At 40.7% G+C, this 23,043-nt stretch overlaps 1 protein-coding gene across 26 annotated transcripts in view; it reads left to right on the top strand.

The window, feature by feature from the left end:
- Nucleotides 1-23,043, top strand: part of CADPS2 (calcium dependent secretion activator 2) — a 592,957-nt gene that overhangs the window by 207,762 nt on the left and 362,152 nt on the right. For all 26 annotated transcript variants that reach the window (XM_038405345.2, XM_038405323.2, XM_038405244.2 and 23 more), the window contains exons 4-5: nucleotides 12,570-12,650; nucleotides 21,684-21,920. In XM_038405345.2, coding sequence (XP_038261273.1) covers nucleotides 12,570-12,650; nucleotides 21,684-21,920 — 318 coding nt within the window. The remainder of the gene's footprint in view (nucleotides 1-12,569; nucleotides 12,651-21,683; nucleotides 21,921-23,043) is intronic.

Raw genomic sequence — 23,043 nt, 5'->3', positions numbered from 1 at the left:
AATACATGAAACGTTTTTCTTTAAACAACCTTTTGTCACTAACAACAAAAACAGCACTGTGAGCCTGACACCGTGCAAGCCCACCACCACCAGTGGTCACCTGGGTTGCCTGCCCCTAAATCTGGCCTGAGGTCACAACATCTGGTAGCTAATAAGGAGAAAGCATCTACCATTGTGATGTTTTCTGTTTATACCTTCAAACCCTCTCCCTTCATTTTTCTAGATTAAAGATTAAAAAATAATAATAAGGTGACTCTCTGGTTAGACTCTTCTGATTAGTTAGTTTAGAATTATCTCCTCTTGGTGCCAGGGCAGAAGAAGTTATATCAACTTAATTACATTAGAGGTCTTTTAATTCCTTTTAGGGTTTAAGTATTCAGTGGTTCATTTGTGGCTGCAAATTTATTTGTTCTTCAATATATTCAGCATTAGTTATCACTTCATTTCAGTTTAAGCATTTTGTCTGAACTCTTCACTCCAGTCATTTTAAGGACGCAAACCATAGCCTTTTTATTCCAGTTTTAACTTCAGCTATGCAAACTGAAGGTATCCAGAAAAAATAGAATAAAAATATCAAAATGACAAAAACAAAACAAAACAAAAACAGAAAAACCTATACTGCCACATTATTTCTGAGCCATTCCCTGTAGTTATATAATTTGCTAGTTTTATGTCAAATGAGTATTAATCTAATGAGCTGGTCAGCCGTTACAGCACTAGCAGATTTATATATATATATAATTGATATTATAACTTTACCTAGAAAGACAAGAGAAATGTCAGGCACTGGAATTTCAAGTGTTACATTAAAAATATATGTACCAAAACCCAGAAAAATAATGAAAATCCTTTTCTAAAGATTTAAACCTTGTGTAGTATTTCAGGTATCATCCACTTACTCATGAACAAATACATCTACAAAACGCATCCCCTTTGCTGACCAAGAAGAAAAGAAAGGTAGCAGCTGAACAAATCAGAAGTCAGCTTTGTATTGATTACTGCTGGGCTTCTGCTGCCTTTTAGACCCTCTCTTGAGCTGTTTGATAAATGCAATAAAGGTAAATAAATATAGTACCAGGTGTGTCTGTAGCGAGAACCTTATTGAATGGTTATTACAAGTATCTCATTGATTTACTACTTTCAGGTAAGCCAGTAATACTATATTGTGTATATTTAGACAGGGGATATTTCAGGTGTTGAATAGCATTGTAGATCTTTAGATGACAAATCTTTTTGAGTCTCTTACAAAATCATCCCGTGCTCATTCTATTAAAGAGAGTATCCTGTGACAGAATTATTCACTGCTGATGTTGATTTGTTGACCATATATAAATATAGCCTTTCTCAATATAGTTTTTCAAAATGAGTAAATAAGTGCTTATAAAAGTGAGAGACTGATGTCTCTGATGCCTCATTTAAGGCGACAGGTGCTATGCAGTTCTAGCCATCTGTCTGACAATGGAATGCAACACTTACTTGGTGGGCTCAGTTATCTCATCAGTTGTATACATGCACCGTCCACTGACTACAGTGGGAGTGGTATATACACAACTGATGAGATGAGTTGATCCCCTACTATTTCAATTCCATGCCATTCTTGATCAGAGACTGTCTTTTTTGTTACAAATGGCACAGTAGTTTAGTCATGTGGACAAATGACGACTATGATGAAAAACAAATTTTGTCAGTGGCAGAGTGTTCACTAATTTTTGGACTTCAAGGTTGTAGAACAAAGCCTTACCTATACTAGTAGTGTGAGGTATACATGCTGGGAAGTATGGCGTTTACCATTGTTTCAGAGCCTGCTGTTTCAGACTAGCTTTTAAATCTATTCACACTTTTAAAAATAGATTGCCAATATTAGTAGGGCAAGATTTGGATTCACCCTTTTTTTTTTGTAGGATGCAAGACCTAAGTAATCTATGGGTAGAAGATCTGCATTTAAGAATACATTCATCAGAGAACAGAAAGACAGTGTGCCAGTATGCCAGCATTTATGAACAGTCTTGTGAAAACAAACCAATAAATACATGTGATAGAGGAAAAATCATTTAAGTGTGAAAGAAAATAGATTTCAATGTTAAGTTTCATTGTAATGGTTTAATTTTCGAACCTTCTCTTTTTATTGGATTTTTCCTTCCAAAACCTGTTGTTAGTTCCCAAGTTTTGAAAAGATCTTCATAATAGCAATAAATTATAGCCCTGAAAAATACAACTGAAAGAAACATTGGAGACTTACAATTCAATATCTGACCACTTATGGTTCTCTGGTTTCCTCCCCTCGATGCCTAAACAGACCACAGTGAGTGAATAAATATTTAAAATATTTATTTCCAGTTCATAGTGTACATTTTTCATGTGAATCCCACATTGCATAATTAACATTTTCTGTGCATATGTGTCCATGTAAATGAAGAACTCAATGCCTGGACTTTTACCTTGTATAAAATCTGGGGAAAATAATGAGTAATCAAGTGGACCCTATCTGTGATTCACAAAGCCACATACAGAGCAAGTCACACACTTTCTTCAAATGATTTTTTCAGGTACCAAAGAGACATGCAACTTCCCCCAAAAGATTTGGGATATGTTATGAGGTTCAATATGGAATTCTTCTACAAACTGTTTGCTCGGATTACCAGATTGGGACGAGGGAAACAATTGTTTGAGTTATGAGTCCTTGACTTCCTGGAACTTCATACAGCAGAAAAAGTATTTTAAATTCAGCTCAGGAAACAAAAGAAAAATGGAACCGCATGATTATGTCTAAAATGTTGGATTTGAGGGGCAACAACTGTGCCACGGACAGCACATGACAGAAAAGATCTTTTGCGTAAATGAGTGAAAATTCAGGGGCCTATTCAATTAAAGGGGAATGCCAGGGTCTGCTTAAATCCAAACAGGGAAATTGAAAGAACTGATGCCATTCTCTACTGTGCAAAGCTAGGGTAAGACACTAGATGGAGCAAAGTAGTATTCCTTACAGTCACTAGATCAGTGCTTCTCAAACTATCTGATGTGGGGCACCGGCAATTTTTTTTCCAATGTGCGCGTGGACCGGCAGCTGATGGCTTGCGGACTGGCACCGGTCTGCGGACAACCACTTTGAGTAGCACTGCTCTAGATGACAAAATTCAACTCCAAAATACAGGAAGACCAGGCTTTAACTCGCACCAAGGCAATCTTCTTATGAATTGTTAGTTTTCAAATGTTTGGTTTGGCCACTGAAATGAAAAACTGGAAATCTACTTGGAAGATCCTGCTAATACAGAATGCAGCCACCTATCTGTGTAATACATTTGGCATGAATAATATTTGTATTGAGTCTGAGTCTGCTTCCTAGTCCTGTTTACTTTGAAGTGTGACTCAGGATGTTGATGGCCTCTACATCCTTTAGTAAACTGGAGCATAATTGTTTAAGAGAGCACCTATGCCATGGCTGTTAAGATCACTTGGGAGATTTTCTTCATTTCCAAAGCTTGAACACTATATAGGTACAGGTCTTTCTCAGTAGAGTGGTTCTGGCTTTTTAATTGAAACTATCAAGCCTACATCTAGTACATCGTGTAAAGGCCTTTTGTTTTTAGTGTCTGAAATTTTTTTTCCAGCTTTGTGCTCACTAATTAGTGTTTTAATCTCTCACCAAAGCACTTACCTGCCATGGGAGTTGTGACTATAGAATTAGTAAAATAAATGTGTTCTTGTGTATTTTGGTTTACACTTTCTTTCTTTTTAAACATTTTTCTGCAGGTTAATATTAATTCAATATGCTGACTTCTGCAGTCTTAATTGTATTTTTATGAGATGTGGTTGAATAATATAGGCAAGTCGAGGACTTCTAAGATACTTTCAGGGCCCAGAAATTCTCACCATGGCAGGTTCCTGCATGCATGCTTTTAAGCCAAGGTACAAGAGCATTCAGAGTTGCATACAGAACTTGGGCCTGTGGAATAAGAGGGTCTAAGGGATACTTTAAGTAAGAAATAAGATTTCATGTTTTGAAGCTTGAAATGTAGTGTTCTGGGGTAAGTGGGCTTAAAGTTTCCAGACACAGCTTCTGAGAACTTTCTTTTTGGCACATGTTGAATATTAGAATTATATAACTCAGGCCAGTACAGTGCATGTAGTTGTTGACTAGTCTTGTTATGTAGCTGCATGAATACTTGTCATCAACCGGGTGTTGGATATATGGTGTGAAATTTTCACCCTGCTTCATATAGGTAAAGAGACCAGAGTGGCATAAAAGGACCCCAGGAGAATTTCCCTGGCTGTCTCCTGAGGATCTCTGGCACAAGTGGCAGGCCAAGGGCATGGGTCTGGGAACAAAAGGGGGTGGGACCACAGCAGGTAGCACTGTAGAGGTTTTGGATAGCCCTGCTGCAATTTAGCACCAAAAGGCAGTCTAAATTACACTAAAGACTACTCTGGCCACTAGAGTAGCCCAGAATCAGGAGAGCACAAATGTGGCTTACAGACAGCTTAGCACCACCTGACCCCGACAGGCAAAATCTGTGCTGTACCTCACAAAATGTCACCCATGATATGGAGGAAAAAGGAAGAGGAACTCTTAGTGGTTGTGATATACAAAACAGAAATGTATCCCTATAATTTCCAAAGCAGAAAATATTATCTCTATATTTGTAAAGTATTGTACATAGTGGTGGTGTGGTATGGTGTGGTGAGCCAGTGGCTCTGCTTCTGTTTTCCTCCTAATCTTGTCTTCTGCTGCTCCACCCATCCTTCAACAGCTTCTGAGTTCAGGTGACAGCCGTCCAGTGATGTCATGTAACAGTCCCACCTCTTTGGGGTACCGAAAGTCCAAAATCAACACAAAGAAACAAACTCTTCTATTCCCTCAGAGAGGTCCTGGGTAGGCAGCATTGTTTCCCAGTTCCTGGTCTCAGCAACTTTTCTCTCCCACATTGAGACTTCCAAGTCTTCTCTCCATCCCACCCGTGCAACAAATGAGCTGGGCTCTCCCATTTTAGCGCCTCCCTGGATGTTGGGTACCTGCTTCAGGTGTCATGGGAAGGGAATGATTTGGCCCCCCACAGGCCATTAACTTGCTCCTGATTTGTGAGGTTTGTACGCCCCATCACATGCCCATTTTGTATAATTTAAAAAGCATGCCTTTACAGTATTGGCCTTCTTTAAAGGTGATCTACAAAGCACTTTCAATGTTGTTCACTTTTTCAGCTTATGAAATTCATGATCTATGAAGATACACTTTACCTTCTTTTTTCCCCCATAGATTCATTTTTGTCAGAATGCCTCTTTTCATGATTTTTTTTAAATAGTGCTTGTAAGCCTCCTTCCTGACAACATGAGTGAGAGATTTAAGATTTAAACTGGTTTCAGAGTAGCAGCCATGTTAGTCTGTATTTGCAAAAAGAAAAGGAGTAGTTGTGGCAACTTAGAGACTAAGACATTTATTTGAGCATAAGCTTTCGTGAGCTACAGCTCACTTCATCATATGCATTCAGTGGAAAATACAGTGGGGAGAGTTATATACACAGAGAACATGAAACAATGGGTGTTACCATACACACTGTAAAGAGAGTGATCACTTAAGGTGAGCTATTACCAGCAGGAGAGCAGTGGGAGGAGCTTTTTGTAGTGATAATCAAGGTGGGCCATTTCCAGCAGTTGACAAGAACGTCTGAGGAACAGTGGAGGGGGGGGGGGGATAAACATGGGGAAATAGTTTTACTTTGTGTAATGTCCCATCCACTCCCATCTCTATTCAAGCCTAAGTTAATTGTATCCAGTTTGCAAATTAATTCCAATTCAGCAGTCTCCCGTTGGAGTCTGTTTTTGAAGTTTTTTTGTTGAAGTATTGCCACTTTTAGGTCTGTAATCAAGTGACCAGAGAGATTGAAGTGTTTTCCAACTGGTTTTTGAATGTTATAATTCTTGACGTCTGATTTATGTCCATTTATTCTTTTACGTAGAGACTGTCCACTTTGACCAATGTACATGGCAGAGGGGCATTGCTGGCACAATGGCATATATCACATTGGTCGATGTGCAGGTGAACGAGCCTCCGATATTCTGGCTGATGTGATTATGCCCTATGATGATGTCCCCTGAATAGATATGTGGACACAGTTGGCAACTGGCTTTGTTGCAAGGATAGGTTCCTGGGTTAGTGGTTCTGGTGTGTGGTTGCTGGTGAGTATTTGCTTCAGGTTGGGGGGCTGTCTGTAAACAAGGACTGGCCTGTCTCCCAAGATCTGTGAGAGTGATGGGTCGTCCTTCAGGATAGGTTGTAGATCCTTGATGATGCGTTGGAGAGGTTTTAGTTGGGGGCTGAAGGTGATGGCTAGTGGCGTTCTGTTATTTTCTTTGTTGGGCCTGTCCTGTAGTAGGTGACTTCTGGGTACTCTTCTGGCTCTGTCAATCTGCATCTTGCTTGATATTAGTTGTAGGCTTGGCAGAATTTTTATTTTTTATGACTTGATGGATAATATTGATATTTATTTTTAAGCATTAGACAAAAGAAGTTTTAAAAGTTATTAGGACTTAAAATGTACATGCTAAATGTTAGAATATTTCATAAAAGCTTTGCAGGTCACCTTTTATAATACACTTTTTATTTTTTAGCTGCAGACAGATTGAAGTGAAAGTAATAGTTTACTTTAGAGTAATAGTTTACTTTAGAGCATCCTTCAGTGGGCCCTGAAGTTGACTTTTAACTGAGGATTTCCTGTAAATGATGTATATTTTATTCTTCATGCAGAAGATATATAATTTTAAGGAAAAGATCCTGGTTATTCTTTTTGCAAAGTTTTCATATTGTCTCTACGTGTGAAAGATCTTTCCTCATCCTCTTGTGTTTGTTTCAATATTACCAGTTCCACAAGGTTTTTATTTGCCAAATCCAGCATATTTTCTGCACTTTGTGTAGGTTGATTGGGAGAGGGGGTTGATTGGGTGGCAGAGGAAAAGCAAGAATTAAGAACTGATGATGTACACAGAATTCCCTTTGAAATCAATGGGAATTCTGTGTGTAGAGCTTGCAGGATCCGGACCCAGATCCTCAGGGATCAGGGCCTAACTTTCACTGATGTCACCTTTGAGGATCTGGGCCTAGGCCATTAGGATGCAGTGCTGTTGGAGCCATATATTGCTACTACAGGAGATGCTGATCCTGCAAAGTGCAAAGCTCCTTCTGCGAGGTGTCGTACCCCTGAAACTTTTGATGGAGACCATGAGAGTGCAGGGCCTTTAGAAACTTGAAGGAGGATCTCTGCACTTTCCAGGATAAGGTCCATTATTAAGTGTAAAAATCTATAATAGTGCAAAGATTTCAAATTCAAGTCAGAATGTAAAGGTTTTAGGGCTTGATCCTGCAATGTGCTGAGCACTGCATCCCCATTCCTACAAAGCATTAACACATGTGCCTAATTTCTTTGTAGGACTAAGCACTCAGGCTCCATAGCAGCATTGAAATAAGTAAAATAAGAAAAAGAAATACAATATTAAAGCAAAATACTTAATTTGGGGGTCATTTTATGCATCTGAAAATTGTAAATCTTATCATTTTAATCCAGAATTTAATCTGTAAGAAGGCAAAAACAAAAACAACAACAACCCCTTAAACAAACAAACAAAGCCCAACAACCCCACTGTCAACACCTTTGAAGAACTAGACTCCTATTTTGATAAATAAAATTAAGAATTATGTACTTTACATATTAATTTGGGGTTAAATGAGAAGGAATTGTCTGATTAGACATTGAAGAGTGATTTTTTTGCCACTGTAACACTCCCATCTGTCTGAAATAAAAGACTGATAAGAGTTTTTTAAAAAGGGTTTAATAGAAATCAGTTGAAGTATTTGGGAAAACTACACAGACTGGCCTTTAAATAAACCTTTATTCTGCTTGTTTTGCAAATGCAAATAATTTAAGGGTGAAACCAATACTCTGTTAGGATTTTATGTCCCCAGCGATGAGCTTTTATTGATGCCACCTCCAGAAGTGCTCTTGATTAGGCATTGGCCTTGTGTGTTTTCTGGCTTATTTGAGAGTTGCTGATCCTTCTACAGTACATACTTAGCTGCTAAGTACTCCTGGCTCACGAGTTTGAGAAATTCTAGGAAGATTGACAGTCTTTTCTAGGGTCAATGCACAATATTAGTAGTTTACTGCTCTTAGGCCGTGACATTGCAAAAACTTATGAACGTGCTTAACTTTACAGTTGAAGTCAATGGGACTGCTCGGTGTGTGTAAAGTTAAGCACATGTATAAATCTTGGCAGAATCAGGGCCTCACAGACCTAGTGTTGCTGGGAACAGGTATCTTTTTCTGGGTATTCTTATCTTTGGTGACCAGGAAAGGGGACACTATGGAAAATCTGAATCTACATATTCCATGCCTACCATGTTTCTTAATGCCACATACTCACAGGACAACCATGAATCTGACCCTGGGCTTTTTCCTTACCCTCTCATTCCCAGGAGCAGTGCTGGACTCCATTTGTTGCTGGTAGAAAGGAGGAATCAACCTTTCCCCCCCTAACATCCATCATAAGAAGGTTTCTAAACTATTCTGCTGTGACTAGGACGGTCATTGAGCACATGCGCAGAATACCAGACATTCCGGACTTATGGGAGCGATGTGACACCACTCCTCCCTGCGTGATCCTGCCCCCACCATCATGACCTTGCATGAGGTCATGCTGGTGGGGACAGAGTGGTGCTGTCTTCAATATGGTGTTCTCCATCCCATGCAGTGTGATGCTCGACAAAACCATGTCCAGTTATACATTCATACTGGACGGGACAAACCTTGAGAAAACAGAACTGTCCAGCTTAAAACAAAACACATGACCTGCCAAACTGTGACCTTTATTGCACCACAGTGGCTGACAACTTTTCCATGGTTGTATGCAATGATGTTGTAGCTGTGACAGTCCCAGGATATTAGAGAGACAAGGTGAGTGAGAAAATATCTTTTATTGGATCAATTTCTGTTGGTGAGAGAGATAAGTTTTCGAGCACACACAGCTCTTCTTCATGTCTTCTTGAGCTCTGTGTGGCTCGAAAGCTTGTCTCTCTCACCAAAAGAAGTTGATGCAATAAAAGATACTACCTCAGTCACCTTATGTCTCTAATTTCCCCCTGGGTTATTTCCCCCTTGAAATACCATAGTGGGAACCGTTGGCTACCTCAGGTAGGCACCTCTCAGCGGCCACCCAATATAGCGGGATCCCAACTAGTCAGCATGGGAAGAAATGATTACTGGGGAACATTATGTGGCCCAGGAGCTGCCAGCCACTCAAAGAGCATAGAAGCAAGTAATAGTGCTTTTTGATTGATGTGACAGAAATGAAAATGGGCCCCAAAACTGCAGATGTGTTTTAAAATACTTTGAATTCAGTCATTAATTTAGAATACATTTAAAGCTGCACATTAGTTATTTCACATTAACGTGGAATTAAAAAGTTACAAGAAACTAATTTAACATTAATGAAATGCTCAGGGGGAAGAGCGAACTTTAATAATTATGGATGTGAAGAACTATAATTTTTGTCAGGTCAATATTCCCATTTGTATATAATTAAAATGTTTTAATTTCTTCTATGAATGATATTTGACATACTGTATGTGTATAGGAACTCAAATGAACATAATGGAATTTAGTGCATTACCTCTTCCGCTTCAAGTTGTTCTTGTACTTTAGCCATATTTTTCACATAGTGCCATTTCCCTTTTGTGTCAAAATGCATGCACATATGTTAGGATCCTTTAGGTAATAGAACAGTAAACAAAGCATATTTACAATCAGAACTGCAAATCATGCTGTCCTTGGATTTCAACCTCTAAAAACATGGGTGCTCATTCAGTAGACCTATGCTCCCTTTCTATATTGTTTATGTACATAAACAAATAGGTAGTAAACTGATCAAGATGTAATGCTATTGATCTGACCTGTGGTTCTTACTCAGATAAACTCACACTGAAGCCAGTTTTGCCTAAGTAAGGGCTATTACAGCAGAATCTGCTTAATCAGAATGACCTCCCTAAGTAGGTGGTCTTATTTGCCACTTAGGCAGAATTCCCAGTTATTGGAGGATGTCATTTCAATAATAATGCTATCTATGGAGTTGAAGATGTAGAAACATAGGAATTGCCATACTGGATCAGGATAGCCATCCATCTAGTCTGATATCCTGTCACTGACATTGGTTAGTACTAAATGCTTCAGAGGAAGGTCCAAGAAAAACCTGCAGTAGCCAGTTATTGTTTCTCCTAACTAGTCTCCTGCCCAATCAGCCCCAGTCTCCTCCTTGCTCCCAGTCCCAGTGTCCTGCTAAGCAAGTCTCAGTATTCCCTGCACTCCACTTCCCATCCCAGGTTCCCTCTCCCTCGATAGGTTCCTTGTTCCAATCTACTTACCCCTCCCCTCCTTTGCAGGTGTGACTCTTGTCCCCTCTGCATTTTAATCAGGCAGCTTCCTTCTCCACTCAGCAGCAAGTCACAGAGTGCAGAAGAGCCTCCCTGTTCTTTGTTCAGGGACCTGGACCTGGCATGACCCTCATCAGCCCAAAGCTGCAATTGCAGGGAAAGTGCTGCTCAGCTCCAAATTGGCTCATGCCCAGTAAAGACAATCTTAGGGAATTTAGCTACTAAAAATGACGATGTGTGAACTGAGATTATATTTCAAAGGTTTATAACTTGGCTTAATGTGGGTGGGCATTATCACATGGACAGCAAAAGACCTCCCTGCTCCAAAGCATGGAACAATAGAGCTGTTCAAGGAAAAGATCATAAAAAAATTAACACGGGCAAACAATATATTTTTCCTTAACTTCTTTCTTGGCAGTGACTGAACTGTTTGGGCTGAAATTTTTGGAAAAAAATTCAGTCTGAGGCAGACAGCTGGCATAGAAAATGTCACCCCAAATTGTTCAACTTTGGCGAAGTTATAAGCCACTGAAAAAAGGGTCTTATAATGGGAAGTGTTGGGTAACCTTAATAATCACTGCTATCAGCCCTGTCTATAATAATAATAATAAAAATACCTTTGCTCTTTTAGAGATGGGAGAGAGAGGAAAATATATTGAGGAAAATGGACTGAAAAGCTTAGGCTGGAGAGAGACAAGCAATTGGCAAAAATAATTGACTGGCAGAAAGGATTTGTTGATGAGCATGGGAATAAAACTAGGAGGTCTCTTGAAAATGTCCAGGGAGGCATAACAGCGTGTAGTCGAGAGGAGCAGGTAGCAAGAAGGCAAGGAGCAACTAAGTTGAGCAACACTCAACTAAGAGTGTTTTGTCTCCAGATCTCACATACTTTGTGCTGGGCTTTGTAATCTGCATTGTCCAAGGAGCAGAATGGTCTTGGCAGTTCATAGATGGAGATGTGGTCTCTAATGTAGCTTGGACCTGATCCATTAATTGTTTTAAGACTTTTGGACCTGATCTTCAAACTGGCTATTATAACACCATTTGGCGAGACAGTAAGATGTCATGGGTCTTGTTCTCTATATATGTTGATGACACCTGTCTGCATATCTCATTCTCCTCTGATGCAATCACTGCCATGATAAGATGCCACAATGCTTACAAGAGATCAGCTTTTTGAATGAAGAGCAGCCCTGCCAAAACGAAAATGATCCTGGTTGGCCAGGGAGATGCTTTGAAGAACTAGCCGGGAAGCTGTCACTGTATCTAAAGCTGAATGTGAAAACAACAGAAATACTCCCACTGATATAAAATGTGGCTACTTGTCTCCTCCATGGTTTAGGCTGCGATGAGCACATCACAGACAAGGCTCTACTCCCTTCACTCATTCCCGTAATAAAAACCACCTGTTAAAATGGTTCATGTGATTTTAAAATGGCACAGATGGTTCTATTTATGTAATTTTAGTCCTTCTTCACCTTCCCTGTTTTTTGTCACTCACTTACTGTATCTATCTAAAATGTATACTGTAAGGTCCTTTGACAATCCTGCATTCCATCTCCCCTGAAACACTTTTGGAAGTTATAACGTCCTAACAATGAGGACACTATTGGAAATTTTTAATCGCAACTAATCTATATAAATCTCTTTGTATGCCAGAGTTCTAGTGGCTAATGCCTCCATGATAATTTGCATTTATACTTGTCATGATACATTCAGTGTTCTTGTAGATGTGTGGGTTCCAGGATATTAGAGAGATAAAGTAGGTGAGGTAATATCTTTTATTGAGTTATCTTTTGAGCTTACACAGAGCTGAAGAAGAGTTCTGTGTAAGCTTGAAAGATTGTCTCTCTCACCAACAGAAGTTGGTCCAATAAAATATTATATTAAATAAAATATAAATAATATTTCCTCATCTACCTTGTCTCTCTAATGATGATGTTTTGTCACAATTCACTGATAAATTTAAATTGCCTTGCATTTCTGATGAAAATCAGACCTTTAAAGTTTGTGTAGCATTTTACTGTAAAAAGATAGAAAATATTTGAAGTTTTTCTGTTATTCCCTTATTTTGAAACGTATGATTTTTATTATAATTAAAACAGCCAATTTCCATAGCTTGTCCCACATGACTAATTTTTTGTGCTTTGTACCGAAGCTGGATAATGCAGATGAACAAGCAGCTCAGATCCGACGCGAACTAGATGGACGTCTACAAATGGCAGAACAAATGACAAAGGTAAATTATGATTGTCACTTTCATGACTGCAATTTTAAATGGTGTATGTGAGTGCATGTGTACATGCCATATACCCTCCTGAATATTATAATGATTGATCCTTTTAAAAGAAAAATTAAGCAAATTAGGGCAGTTGTTCTGTGCAGCCGTTGGGAAGAACAGACTAGTTCCAGTCTAGTCCATTTGTCCGTCTGTCTGTCTCTCCTTTTATATATATACACGCATAGAGATAGAGAGAGGGAGAGACCTTGATAAATCATGTATAGTGTGATCTGATTCTGCCTTTGTCCGTGAGCTCAATGGGAGAGAAAAGAAAGAGCGTGTGTAATTCATACACACATGAGCATGGTATGTTCTAATATTTGTATCAGCATGAGTTTGGGATGGATTTTGGCATTATGAGTAGCAAAGCCATCAGAGAGTTATGCAGGCCATCCTAAATGGTAGTGGATAGATTAAAGAGAATATTTTTATAAATGTTTTAAAAAAATTGGATCTATTTTAAACCAGACCAGCGTGCACCACTGACCTGTTAATGTGCGTCAGCAGGGTCCATACGGACAATTAGAGAATGGCAAGTTAGTGCAGGGTAAATTCACGTGTCAGCTTGCTGTGAACTAAATGATTATGTAGACAAGGCCATATAATTACTATGGCCCAGATCATGTCCTCCCATGTTAAAAACTATGGGCGGAAGATAATGGGGAGTAAATCTCTGGCATTATTCGTTAGGAGAGAACATCCCTAACTTTGTACCACAGGCCACATTACTCCATGGTTGAGGGCAGGATTTCCCAATTGCAGAAAGAGCCATATGAGCCTCTCCCAAACCAAGTATTCCCTGGGAGGCACTGGGCCATAAATAAGGAACTTCTGTACTAGTTCTGTACTCTGGTGGCTCCCCAGCCCCTTGCTAGTGTAGCTCTAATGCATATCCCAATCATATATACGGTTTGCTCTATGTGTGTATTTAAAAACCCTTCTCTTCTTCTTCAAGTGCTTGCTCATGTCCATTCCAAGTAGGTGTGTGCATGCCACGTGCATGGTCGTCGGAAGGTTTTTCCCCTAGCGGTACCCCTCGGGTTGGCTCTGGACCCCCTGGAGTCGTGCGTTCATGATAGTGTATATAGGTTCCTGCCGAACCACTGCCTCCTCAGTTCCTTCTTAACACCAGTGACGGTTGTGGAGCAGCTCTATTCTCTTGCAAGCGATCCACTACTGGACTTTTTCTTGTTGTACCTGTAAATAGTTAAAACTTAGTATTAGTTCCAGTAGTTTATAGTTAGCTAAGTTTTAGTTAGGGTTTTCCCCCACCACCTTTCCCTCCCGGGGACCGGGGCATGCCTCGGTCTCAAGGGTTCAAACCGTGCGGGTCCTGTCTGAAGCCTATGCCAAAGGGAGACCCACATGACTACTGCTTAAAGTGTTTGGGGAAGCCCATCAGACTGATAAGTGCAAAATCTGCAGTAGGTTCTGCCCACAGACTAAGAAGGAGAGGGACATTAGGGTGAAATTGCTCCTCATGGAGCCAGCCTTTCATCCCCAGCCTGCACAGGTGATATTCGACCCCAAGCCCAGCACTTCGGTGCGGAGTGCACCGGCCTCAGTAAGAGAGGCTGTGATGCTGTGAAAGGACTTGGGCTCCAGGGACCCTAAGCACTACCATTCCCCAGCGCAGAAGACCTCCTCCAGTGCAAGTGCCAGGCACCGCTCCCATTCACCAGTGCCACACAAGAAAAAGACTGACAGAGGTTGCTCTCCCACTAGCTTAGTAGAGCAAGGAGGCAACAGCGGGATGCATCCCGCACCAGGTCACCCTGTTCCGGCTCCGAATCAATCAGCACCATCAATTCTGGCTTCGTAGGGAGGTCCATCAAGTCTATTTCTCATGGAATCCCTGGGGTGGGGTTGTCGGGTGGAGGAGTTAGACCTTCCCTCCATGCCAGACACCTTTGAGGCATGTAGGGACCTCATAGTGATGACGGTACAGTCCCCCAGGGGCACCACAAAGAGGCACCGTGCCTTCTAAGGGAAAGCTGGCAATGATGCAGCATTCCTTGCCCTCACATTGGCACCGTTCCCCAGCACCATCTCGCTCTGCAACACTTTGGTCACCTAGGTCAGAGTCCTCGTCTGACTCGGAGGAGGAGTTGTACGCAGCTCGGCAATGCTGGCACTGCTCCAGACAAGAGGAAGGGCAACCATTGACTATGAAGCCATGGCCACCACAAGGGCAGGCGCCTGCTCAGTGTTCCTTCTGGACCCCGTGGGCCTACAACCAAGCCCAAGAGCTGGAGTCCAGATCCTTGTCGGTGTTATCGGAGCATGGGCCCCTCCATCATCCTTTGTAGCCAATCTACATCATCCTCTGTAGCCAATGAACCTCTGTGAGTCCAAGAGATGGGCATGCAGGCCTGCACTGAGACCACAGCAGGACTGGCACCGGGGCCAGTACCAGGATATGTTGGTGCAATGGGATCTCCTCAAGCTGGAGGGTCAGGAAGTCCCTGGTGCCTCTGCGGGCATCTTCCTTATCCTCCCCTGATGAAGCATTTGTGGGCACATCCACCACGCTTCCGGCCATGAACAACAGAGACCACCAGGAGTTGCTCAGAAGGGTGTCTCAAAATTTGAGCATGCAGGCAGAGGATGTGTCGGAGGAGACCAATCCCATGGGTGACATTCTGCGGTGGCTTTTCCCCTCATTAAGACCATCCAGAACACTACTAAAGCAAAAGCGCGCCTCCCCTCCCCACAAAGACAAAGGGATGGAGAAGAAGTATTTTGTGCCTTCAAAAGGATATGAGTACCTGTGCATTCACCCTCAGCTGGGCACTCTAGTGGTGGAGGTTGCCAATGAAAAGGAAAGGCAAGGATAGTCAGGACCCACTCCTAAGTCCAAGGAGGTGAAGAAGCTGGATCTCTACAGTAGGAAGGTGTATTCTACTGGGTTGGGAGGGGAGGGTGGTACAGCTTCACAATCCCAACCAGCAGGCAGTCCTAAGCTGCTACAATTTTAACTCTTGAACTATGTTGTCCAAATTCAAGGAGCTCATTCCGGTGGACTCCCACTAGGAGTTTGCTGCTATTCTTGAGGAAGGCAAGGTCATCACGAGGACCTCCTTACAGGCCTCCCTAGATTCGGTGGACTTGGCAGCTCATACTTTGTCAACAGTCATAGCCATGAGAAGGAGCTCATGGCTTCAGGTGTCGGGACTCCCACACAAAGTCCATCAGACAATCCAGGACTTTCCTTTTGACTGTTTAGGGCTTTTCTCAGAGCAAACAGGCTCCAAGCTCCATAGCCTGAAAGACTCACGGGCAATACTAAAGTCCCTGGGGCTTCATATGCCAGCCCTCCGACAGAGGAAGCATTTTAAGCCGCAACTTACCCCTTGCTTCTACCCTGCCCCACCTAGATAGGACTATAGCAAGAAGCAGGGCAGGGGTAATAGATGGAGATCCTCTCAGTTGTCCTCCAACCAGGGCCTGGGTTCAGCGAAGCAGTCCTCAACCTGCAAGCCAAACTTGGAAGGTGGACCTGGGGGGCAACGCACCAGTGCAAATCCTGGATCCTTCCCCTCCCTTTGTGAATCATCTATCCCATTTCTACCATGCGTGGGCACAAATCACCTCAGACCAATAGGTATTGAGCATGGTAGAATTGGGATATTCCCTCCAATTCTGTTCACTCCTTCCCCATCCCTCTTCAGGAACCCTTCTCATGAGCAATTTCTCATGCAGGAGGTGCAAACACTCCTACAACTCGAGGTGGTAGAGGAGGTCCCTCTGGAATTCAGGGGCAGAGGGTTCTATTCCCGGTATTTCCTAATCCCCAAGGCCATGGGTCGGCTCAACCTATTTTAGATGTGCAAAACCTCAACAGGTTGATGAAGAAGTTAAAGTTCTGCATGGTCTCTCTGTCTTCCATTATCCTCTCCCTGGATCCGGGAGACTGATATGCCACCCTTGACTTGGAGGAAATGTACTTTTACATGTCCATAGTCCCATCCCACAAACAGTTCCTCCACTTTGTGGTCAACAATACTCACTATCAATTTACAGTTCTCCCCTTCAGCCTCTTGGCAGCCCCTTGGATGTTCAGCAAGTGCATGCTGGTCATGGCAGCTTTCCTGCGGAAGCGGCAACTGCAAGTATTCCTGTACCTAGATGACTTTCCAATCAAAGGCTGCTCCAAGGACAAAGTTGGAGGTTCATGTGAGCCTAGTTTGGACAACATTCCACAGGCTTGGTCTGATACTGAACGTGGTGAAATGGACCCTAGCCCCGACTCAGAGGATAGAGTTCATAGGAGGTCTCCTAGACTCCAGTCAAGCCAGGGCATTTCTTCCGGAAACTTTCTTTCTCACCATGGGCGCCATCATAGAGGAACTCAAGCGATACCCCACCACTACGGTGCAAAATTGCCTGAAGCTGCTCGGCCATATGGCTACTTGTACGTATGTAGTACAGTTGTTTCATGTTCTCTATGTATATAAAATCGTCCTACTGTATTTTCCACTGCATGCATCCAATGAAGTGGGCTGTAGCCCATGAAAGCTTATGCTCAAATAAATTTGTTGATCTGTAAGGTGCCACAAGGTTTCAGAGTACTCCTGTTCTTTTATCAAAATAACAGTTACTGTTGATTTTTATTTTTAACTGGTATTTTATGGAAAAATATTGTATTGCTCCATATATCTGAAATGTGCTTGGGATCAAAAATATTCAAATAAATGGGAATTGGGTGGTGTCACGTCATCTGGAGTGGATGGGGAGCGTGAGTGCCAACCTCAGGGCAGGCTGTCAAAAAGCAGGACAGACACCCCAAACTGGTTGTATGCGCTATAATTAAATTTCTCCAACCCAGTAACAAGTGTGAACTTCTAAAGCACTATGACAATCTTACCATGGAGTCACAGACCGTTCCCTTGGGCATTCCAGTCTATCTTACCACCCAGGCAAGCTGGAATATGTGATAGATGGTCACTTTACACCAAAAATCAGAATAATGTTTAGGTACTCACAGTCCCAAAGGACCAGTCACTTACCCAAGATCAACTCTACTCAGATCTCAAACCAAAGACAATCCTGGCTAAAGATTTATTAACTAAGAAAAGAAATGGGAGTAATTTACAAGGTTAAAACAGGACACACACACACACACACACACGCGCACACACAAATGAGTTACTGTCGTAGATTTAAAAAGGTAATATAAGTTTCTATAATAAGCAGTTCTAGGTGTCCTTTAGGGCTGACCCATGATAAGCAGCATGGGGATTTCTTGCTTACGTTTAGGAATCTTTGCCCCTGAGAGTCCAGGCAGCATAAAGAGACCAAGTTTCTCTTTGACAGGGATTTTTATCCCCTTCACCTCAGATTCCGAGCTGAAGGGATGATTTCATGCACCGGTTTCCCCTTCCTTGAGTAGGTGAGGAATGTAAACAACAAGGTCTCTGTCCTTTGGTACACAATGCCTCATTGACTTTCCGTGGGCCATTTTGTGTGCAAGGCGAGCACTTTACCTTAATTAATGCTGCTTTTCCTGTTTGGTGAGCTACACAATTACAGAGATTTACAATGCAAACATGCAATATAACTTTATAACATGGGATACAGATATTGTAAGTAGGATTAATACATGCGGCATCCTACAAGCATTCCATAAAGTCTAAAAACATTCTTATAATGCTAATATCTGTTTTAACTAATTTTTATTTTAGTCAGATTGGAAAAGTTGTTTAACACCTATTTAACTTCATTACCTAGCATTTTGAATAAAGCATTTTTTTAATTAAGATTCAACACCTTTTCCTCTACAGTTAAAGTGTTAGAGATGTGTATTGTGAGCTCTGAGACTTCCTAGAAGTTCTCCAGCAAGAACAGGGAGGACCAAATATTATATTCTTTACTTTTCTATGTTTACAAAAAAATAAAGAAAGCAAATAACAACTATTGTTGGGCTTTCTTTTTGCATCAGAAAGACGCAAAAGAGGGCACATGCTCAGTTTCTTTTAGTAATCATTTGCAAGGCTTCTTTAAATTTGTTTTCTGTGAATATTCCTCATGGAAACTTGACTGGGTTTCAGAGTAGCAGCCATGTTAGTCTGTATTCGCAAAAAGAAAAGGAGTACTTGTGGCACCTTAGAGACTAACAAATTTATTTGAGCATAAGCTTTCGTGAGCTACAGCTTAGGGAGCAGAAGCAATACCATGTGCTGAGGCAGGACCAAGTAAACCTAGACCATCCCTGACAGGTGTTTGTCTAACCTGTTCTTAAAAACTTCCAATGGTGGGGATTTCACAAGCTCTCTTTGAAGCCTATTCCAGAGCCTAACCACATAGTTAGGTTATACATTAGGAAAAACTTTCTAACTCTGCCTTGCTGCAGATTAAAACCATTACTTATTGTCCTGCCTTCATTGGACATGGAGAACAATTGATCACCGTCCTCTTCATAACAAAGTTTCACCAAGCCAATAACATGGTTAAGGCTTGTCCTTTTCATAGCAAATGGTACACAAGGGACAGATGTGGACAGCATTACATCTGGCTGACTTTGACTTTCCTAACCTGGTGGATCATGTTTCTTACAGACATGCAGCAGACAGACTAGCCTTCTCCACTGTCTCTCCTCTCCCTAAGACCCTGGAGTCTGACTTCCTTGGTCTGGTTCAAAAGTCTATTGAAACCACCGAGGTTTCAAGTGTCTCATCCTGAACTATCTTCTACTTCTCCTTCTAGCCTTTTCAACCTTTTCTTTCAGGATTCATCAGCATATCTTAATCTAGAGAGTCCATTTTTCCCACCTCATCTTGTTTTCCAGGTCGGACGACCTCCCAGTCTCAGTTATCAAAAGTGGATGGATTAAGAACATAATAAGAATGGCCATACTGGGTCAGACCAACAGTGGCCAGCATCAGATGCTTCAGAGGTAGTAAACAGAAAGGGTACTTTATCGAGTGATCCACTTCTCACCCAGTAACCTGGGCTTGTTCCATTATGTTGAAATAATCCTGATCATAGCCTTGATACCCCTGCCCCCTACTTTGAGTTTAAAATATAATTGAGGGAAAAAAGAATGGAAACTTTAGTGCTCTAAAATATCTCTAATAAATGTCAGCTATCACAATTTGTCACAACTTGACTTCTCTGAAAAAAACAGCCTATATACTGACAATGCTAGACTATACTTTCATGAGATGGGGCAAGTGGGTAATACAGGACTCCTTTTTCGAGTGCAGAAAATTATCTAATCCAGAATAGAAGCTTATTGCACAATGCAAATTTACAAATGTGACTTGATTTGAAATATAGGCACCACTACTTTTGCTGCTAGTGAGAGTTAGTGCCGTGTTAGACATTTGGAAATCACCCTGAAAATAATTGAGAGAAGACTGGGTAAAAAAGTAAAGTAAGGATAGAAGAACAGAAGACATTTCTTTAAAAAAGTAAGAGGAAAGATCATTTAACACAATTGACTAATGTTCTAGCTTTAACATTCTAAAACCTCTCGCGTACAGTCAGAATATTACTTCAGTTATCCTCCTAAGACATTTTTTTCATTTAATTTTGTAATCTATAATCTATAATTTCAAAAGCATTGGGAAGGGCTTTGCTTAAAAGCACTCTGAGTTTTAACTTGTTACAATTTTATTGCTGTCACAAAGCAAGATTTTTTAAAAAAAATCTGTTGTGTGTACTGCCTTTGACTGTTAGACTTGTACAAAATATTTCTGATTGTAATTGGCTTTCCTTCTTGTGGTTGCCCTTAAACCATTCAAATCTTAAAATCTTTAAAATGTTACATAACATTAGAATGGCATTTCCTTTACCTGGCATAAGCATGGTCATCAGACCATGCGTCAAGAGTCGTTAGTGTTATACTCGGTGATGCAGTCGACTGAATGAGTGTCCCTGGGAACGTCACTTAAGCTCTATGTGTCTCATCTATAAAATGGTACTCAAAATGCTTACCTGCATTTTTTTTAAAGCACTAGAGATTTGTGAATGAAATCTGTTATTTAACTGCTAAGTGTTCCTATTGTTTCTTATACATGGTATGGGTAGCAAAAAGCAACTGTAAACATTTTAAATGGCCATCATTTTCAGCCTCCTTACTAGAAACAGGTAATGGGAAATTTTCTGTGGTTCAACAGAGAGATGCCTGTTTTTGCCAGCAAAAAGTTGGGCAAACTATTATTCATGCTTCACATATTGGTTAAAAGAAAGCTGTAGTGTTTCTCTTTGTCCACTGATCATACAGGCTCCAAAATGCTTTTACATTACTCATTGGCTGTAGGTAGAGGGTTTTATTTTTTATTTTTTTACAGTGCAGGTTGGCAGAGCTTACACACTATTGTCTGTTTAACTCCCACTGAGAGTGAAAGTTAGCTCTTAGCTACCCTATAGCTTTCATTTTAAAATAAGCCTTTCGCTAGCAAAATTAGCATTGTCATCTAAAATAATGATTTAAAAAAATGAGTACAGTTACATGATACATTTTAAAAATCTTTCTGTGTCCAGATATAAAGAGTTTTTAATAGTAAAATATCTACTGGACAATTGAATTTTGTGTCAGCTTGTCAGATATTAATAGTGAACATTAAAGGGGTACAGTAAGTTGATGAATATACAAGTCGAGCAGAGAGACTGTGTAAGATGCGTGCACATACTCTCATTCTGAAATTAAGGTAGAATGAACTATTTGGCCCTGCCTTCTTTGAAAAATGCCCTTTAATCTCTCTTTCTCTGTAAGTACTCAAGAAGTTGCAATTTGGTTTAATCTGTTTGAAGTATTTGTTGGAATTCAATTCACACTGTTTCTCGCTAAAGACAGCAATGTATTTAGGATAGATTTCCAAAGCCAAGTATTTGTAACGTGTAATCCTAGATAGTCACTGAAGTTCAGATTTATATTTTAATTAACTATCTTTGGCTGAGAGCACACAGACAATTGATTAGTAAGTTAAACTAAATTTATGATATGACATAATTAATGACATTTTGAATTTTAAAAATATTTTCAAGGAAAGAAAATTTCCAAAGTTTGTAACGAAAGAAATGGAGAACATGTTTATAGAAGAGTTGCGGTCTTCACTGAATTTGCTAATGGCAAATTTGGAAAGTCTTCCAGTGTCTAAAGGTGGCCCAGAATTTAAATTGCAGAAGTTAAAGCGATCACAGAATTCTGCTTTCTTGGACATAGGAGATGAAAATGAAATTCAGCTGTCAAAGTCAGATGTGGTGCTATCATTCACATTAGAGGTAAGTGCATATATCACATAACGTTTGTTGATTATTTAAATGATTCTAGAGTATTATTTCTTACTACTTCCTTATGATTAGTCCTTCCCCACTTTTGTAGTTATATTTAGAAATTCATACTCATATGTTAAACAGCTAGATCATAATTTAATTTTCAATAATTAGGGTTTATGTGCAAACACATGTACATTTTCCCCTTTAAACTAAGAACAGGACTCAAGATCACTATGTTGTCAGGTGAGCTGTAGCCTACAGGATGGTTTTGGTTAAGATATAAGTAAACGTTCGGTTTGGGGCCTAAATTAGCCTAAATGTAGAGGAGTATGGGAAACTGAAGTTGCTAGTGTGAAAAAAGTCAAAGATAACTTGGAGATAAGTTATGGGAAAGTACGAATCAGCAATGACATGATGTAGGATTATGTTACCATAATGTTTGGTTATAACTAGTTTGAGCACAGTTCTCAATGGATGTTTTTGAAAATTGTAAATGTTTTACTAAAATACTGTCTATATTGATAGTATGGGGGGACATTGGTGCAGATGTTAATTTAAGTAGTGTGAAAAGACAATAAGAAGGTGGAGGAAATATCATTATGATCGAGGCCAATTTAATGTTAATTAGGATTATAATGGCTCATAGAAGGTGTAGTTTTGCTAAATTGAGACCATGCCTGTTAACATCCAATGGGTACCATTAGGTTCTAGTGTTATACGGCTGTACTTCCTCTGTTATCAGTGGACTGATCCCCGCATTGATATACCATTTTGTCATTGAGTGTGAGTACAGTAGAACCTCAAAGATGCGAACATCAGAGTTACGGACTCACTGGTCAACCGGACACCATGTGGAACTGGAAGTAAGCAATCAAGCAGCAGCAGAGACCCCCTCCCCAAAAAAAGTGAATATGGTATTGTGCCTGTATTGCATCTTAAAGGTAGGCACATTAGGGCTGCATGTCCCCACCTCCACCGCCTACTCGCCACACGTGGGGTGGGGAGCACAGCCACTCACAGGTAGGAGGTGAAAATGCTGCCTTAGTTTCACAGGCACAACTGTGAACCCCTGAGCAGGGAGAACAGGAGCAGCGCTGGGGTCTGCTCTGCTTTCCTAAGCCATGGGCAC

Source organism: Dermochelys coriacea, chromosome 1 (assembly GCF_009764565.3).
Source record: "Dermochelys coriacea isolate rDerCor1 chromosome 1, rDerCor1.pri.v4, whole genome shotgun sequence".
In the NCBI taxonomy this organism is placed as follows: Eukaryota; Metazoa; Chordata; order Testudines; family Dermochelyidae; genus Dermochelys; species Dermochelys coriacea.
The sequence above is the reverse complement of the archived record's forward strand: the minus strand, read 5'-3'. Positions and strand labels throughout refer to the sequence as shown.